Source organism: Euphorbia lathyris, chromosome 3, assembly GCF_963576675.1.
Source record: "Euphorbia lathyris chromosome 3, ddEupLath1.1, whole genome shotgun sequence".
In the NCBI taxonomy this organism is placed as follows: Eukaryota; Viridiplantae; Streptophyta; class Magnoliopsida; order Malpighiales; family Euphorbiaceae; genus Euphorbia; species Euphorbia lathyris.
Genome location: NC_088912.1, coordinates 28,791,569 through 28,796,169, shown reverse-complemented (window position 1 = coordinate 28,796,169; position 4,601 = coordinate 28,791,569). Strand labels below are relative to the sequence as shown.

At 33.5% G+C, this 4,601-nt stretch overlaps 1 protein-coding gene across 4 annotated transcripts; it reads right to left on the bottom strand.

Moving 5' to 3' along the window:
* Positions 1-365: 365 nt before the first annotated feature.
* On the bottom strand, positions 366-3,481 carry LOC136222998 (uncharacterized). Of its 4 annotated transcripts, none has more exons than XM_066010738.1 (8): positions 3,212-3,481; positions 2,895-3,055; positions 2,722-2,782; positions 2,537-2,594; positions 1,772-1,826; positions 1,607-1,694; positions 1,340-1,458; positions 366-1,007 (listed from the first exon to the last, which is right to left on the bottom strand). In XM_066010738.1, the coding sequence occupies exons 1-8, from the start codon at positions 3,384-3,386 to the stop codon at positions 858-860; spliced, it is 867 nt and encodes a 288-aa protein (XP_065866810.1). In that variant the 5' UTR covers positions 3,387-3,481; the 3' UTR covers positions 366-857. The 4 variants fall into 4 exon arrangements, with proteins under 4 accessions (XP_065866810.1, XP_065866811.1, XP_065866814.1 ...); XM_066010739.1 differs by having other exon boundaries at positions 1,778-1,826; XM_066010742.1 differs by having other exon boundaries at positions 1,778-1,826; positions 2,546-2,594.
* Between the last annotated feature and the right edge of the window lie 1,120 nt (positions 3,482-4,601).

Here is a 4,601-nt window from a genome sequence, read left to right as displayed (position 1 = left end):
CAGTACATTATATTACATTGTACCAAATGTAATTTTAAGTATATATAATTAACTTATAGTTGGTTGACACTTAAACCTAACCACCAAAAAAACTGATGTATTCTTCATCCATATTTTGGGGGTTTTTTCCGGCTTTTACCCGAAAGATAAACCTTCTTTGCTTTGTTTTTTCTTTATTGAATAAATTTTTTAATTGATCTACTGTGATAAATTTTGTAGTTTCTTTTTTTATTTGTAGCTTTTTGTTCATGCTCCATTTATTTGTAGTTGTCGTCCATCTCCCTATATGATATTATCATATTTTTCTTCATAGAAGAACAAAAAAGTTTTTCTATCATCACATAAATCTATCATGTTTCTCACCGTTGTATCAAAACAATTACATATATCGAAATTGTACAATTTTTAATGTACTTCTAAATTGTAATTTTTTTAATTACATATAGATGTACATTTTTTTTTTCTTAGTCATTTCCATATACTAATTTGAAAGTAAAATTGGAATTCATATTCATTCAAATATATGAGACAAATAGCAGGCAATTTTAAAAATCTCAAAATGGGGGCAGATAGTGGGCAAATTGATATTCGTTTGATGTGATATTGCTGAGCACAATAATATCATGTTGTATCACTTTGGCTTGAATTGGAAAATCATGTTTTTCAATTCAAGCCATAGAACAATCATTTCAGAGCCTTATGAAATACTTGTATTCGTGATTTTCTCATATTCCAATATTAGCTAATTAGGCATCCGGGGTTTTCTTTAGGAGGATCGATGTGGTTAAGTGTTCAAGTACCCACTGGTCGCCGAAAAAACTCCATGGATAAGAGTTCTAATTTTTCTGCAAAAGCATTCAATGAAAAATCAATCCTATGTCCAAGCACCTTGAATCCTGAATTCGTCCCTGACATTGTCCCTGGGAGAGCTGAATTACTTGTCTAGCATTGTTCCTTGGAGACGAGCTGTGACCCAAAAGATCTTCAATGCCTTTACAACTCAATCCCTATATCAGATGTTCCAAATAATAAGGTCAAGACAAGATCACTTGCAGCATAAATTTGTTTGGAGTTTCATAAGATTGATGTTTACAGAAGAAGATAGCAGATTCAGCATATAAAAATGGGTAAATAATTTATAAATCCTGAGATTTAGCGCATTACACTACTATGGTTATTGACTCTAATTTATACCTCTCTTAAGTTTTTATTCAATTAAATCAGAAAATATTATAACAAAATTTAAGGACAATTTTGTCATAATAGTAAATACAAACTCAGATTCTCCAATCAATAGTAAATAGCCAACCATAGCAGTTCAGTTAGTAAGAAAACTCACAGAGAGAATTCTAGCCAAAGGAATGTGAGGCTGGATTTCCGATTGCCCAACACAAATAGCATAAACACCGTTTTCTCTTTCTTTTTCTTCTGTGTAAAACTTCCTGTAAACCTTAACGCCTGGAAATGAAGTATTCCATTGTTTTACATTGTGTTACAGGTAAAGCCATGACTTTCCAAACTATTTTGAAGCATTTGTATATGTAGAAGTGATAAATTTTTCGACAATAATAACCACATATGAGAAGAGAAAATTAGATGTTCTTACCTTCATCAATTGTTTTTATTCCAGGAAGGACTTTTGCAAGACTTTCAGCTTCCAACATCTCAAAAAATGAAGCATACCTGTGAATATCCTGCAAATTTAGAAGTTTTGAGAAAACTAAACAGTGAAAAAAAAGAACATAGCATGCTCCAATTGAACTACTATCACCTTAACTTTAAGCAACAGGCAGTTATTAAAGAGGATTAATGCTCCTGGTTCAATTCTGAGACAAAAGCAAAGAGAACTTGAAATAGATGACATAGAAAGCAGAAAATGACAAGTTATAAGTTAAATGGATATAGGGGAAAAGATAACCCATGTGTCAGTCTAATGGTTGAAAAAAGGCTGGTCACTGTAGTAAAAGAAATTCAGCTGCTTGAATTGATGTAGCAAAAGTTAGGATTTGGAGTTAAAATTCTATACATTCAATCTGTGGCAGAGAATCCAAGCACAAAATTGCCATAGATCAATAGCCGGAAAACAATTAACCTTGCATATATATAGTGTGGAGACCATGAGGTCAATGAACATTATGCAAGATGGCCAAGTATTAGTGTAACTTCTGCTATAATTTGGATGTGGTATGAAAAACCAAGAATATGAAGAAAAAATATCCTCCCTGCAAGGACTAACTTAATAGGCTCAATCTGTGCAACAATAAATCTCAATAAATTGTTTTTTAGGATTAAATTCAAATGCTAAGGTTTCTCAATCAATGTTCTATTTCTAACTCTAACTTGCAATACCCATAAAAAGAATGCCAAATTGCCAATGTTTAGAAGAGGGAAGCATCTATGAGCTGAAATGTGGTAACAAAGGATGAGGCTAAAATATCAACAAGGATATGCTAACACATAACAAGAACAAGAAATTTATATCAATTAACAAAGAAAACTTCAAATCAAACAAGAACCTATAACTCTGGGTACATACAAGCCATACCGATTATAGTCACCTACAGCACATCTTCCTTCAACCGTTTTCAGGCCATCTACAACCAGTACCAAATAACTGTAAAAATATATTCCAATTTGATAGGATTTTTCTATAATAAGAGATCAAAAATAGAGAAATTTGTATCTCCTCATCTTGACATGCAGGCACAAAAACAGATATACCTTTTAATTGTGTGAAGAAAGGCTCCTGAACATGAAGTTCAAAGTTTACAGTCTTCAAAATCTGAAAAGATTCAGCAAATATTATCATAATAGTTAAACTTGAGCTCATATTTTATCAAAGCATCGTGAAACAATCTCATAACTAATGAAAATGCTAAGAATAAAGAGCAAACATTTAGTAATTTAGTTCCTTCATCCAGAATCAATTCATTAAACATTCCTCTTTCTTTCAAGTCATTTTCTTCATTGAATGATCCACACAATTCTCCACAGGTTATATATTCGCACAAAGCGGATGCAAGATGCTTGAACAGAGGATGTGGAAGGCTTTCTCCTAAACAATTCACAACAGTTTAGTTTAATTAACTCAGTAGGAGTTACAAAGTCAAACAGATATTCAAAATAATAACCTCGCAACAGAATTTCGCAAAAATCAAACAGGAGAAGTCCACAAAATTTCAATTAGAACGGTAATGGCTTCGTTTCTCACCGGAAACAGAGCAAATTTGATCGTGCTGAAGGAGATAGGAGCAGAATTGTTGGGAAAGACCAAGATCGAAACCCAAGGACTGGTTGAAGTGGGAACGGAGAGTGAAGTTAAGTAGCTCCTCTATACAGTCTCTCAGTTCCACCGGCCTCCTTCCAGGAGAAGATGGCTGCTCCATTTCCTACCTATTCATCGCTATGAATCAACGATGAACCAGACTGAGGCGGCCAGGGTCCCTTCCAAATTTTATACTCACTCTATCAGTTGCATTCATTCTACTAAATTAGTTTTTATGTTTCTGATAACTTTTAATTTAGTTTTTTTTATCTAAATATATTAATATAATATTTCAATATTTATTTTCCAATAGTAATAAAAGAGAGAATTTTTTATAATTAATCAATATATTTTTTAATTTATATGAAATATACTAAAATGACTTACCTAAAAGAATGGATGAAATATTTCATTTTTGTGTTTTAAAAATTTAATTAAGTGTTTTGAATTTGAAAAACTAATGAAGTAATGAAATAGTATGGTTGTATCAATATGTACTGAAATGAATTAAATTTAATTTATTTTTTTAAATATATTAATTATTTCGTTTTTTATTTTAAAAATTTAATCGATATTTCTTTTTTTTTCTTTTTTTTTTTGGTAGAAACAGGAAAGAAAAGAACTAACAAGGAACAAACTAACCTGGAATCAGCCTAGGAAAGCTAACCTCAATCCTATCATCTAAAGAAGAGAAGAAAGAAAGGTAGGAGGATCAGAAAGGGTAGTAACACCTAACATCCCCTCATGATCAGCCGCCGTCAAGCGATCCGCAATCCGGTTCTGTTCTCTGAAGATGTGGCTGAACTTTAAGAACTCAAAGGAAGAGCCAAGACTTTTAATAGCTTTGATAAGGTTTCGGCTATTAAGACAAATAGCATGATTATCAGAAATCATATTGATGGCCTCCATATTATCAAACTCCACAGATAACCTCTTAACACTCAGACTTCTGGCAAGCTTGACACCAGAGAGAATACCCCAAAGCTCCGCAGAAAAGGACGAGCCCAACCCCAGGTTCTGGGTGAACCCAGACATCCAGGCGCCCCCCGCATCTCTAAGAACACCTCCGACCGCAATCCTTCCATTGTTGAGGCAGGAGCCATCCGTATTCAACTTCACCACCCCATCTTTCGGCCTGCTCCAACCAACGAGGTGAACCTCTTTATTCTGGGTAGACCTGACAAAGGAACCCCCTTTGAAGCTCTCAGTAATAATAAAGAGCTTTTTCGAGAAGAACTCAGGTAAGTTCTGAATAAAAACAGTTTCATCACCAAAAATCTCCTCGTTCCTCCACTTCCAGATTTGGTGACAGATAATAGCAAAGAAAATGTTACCA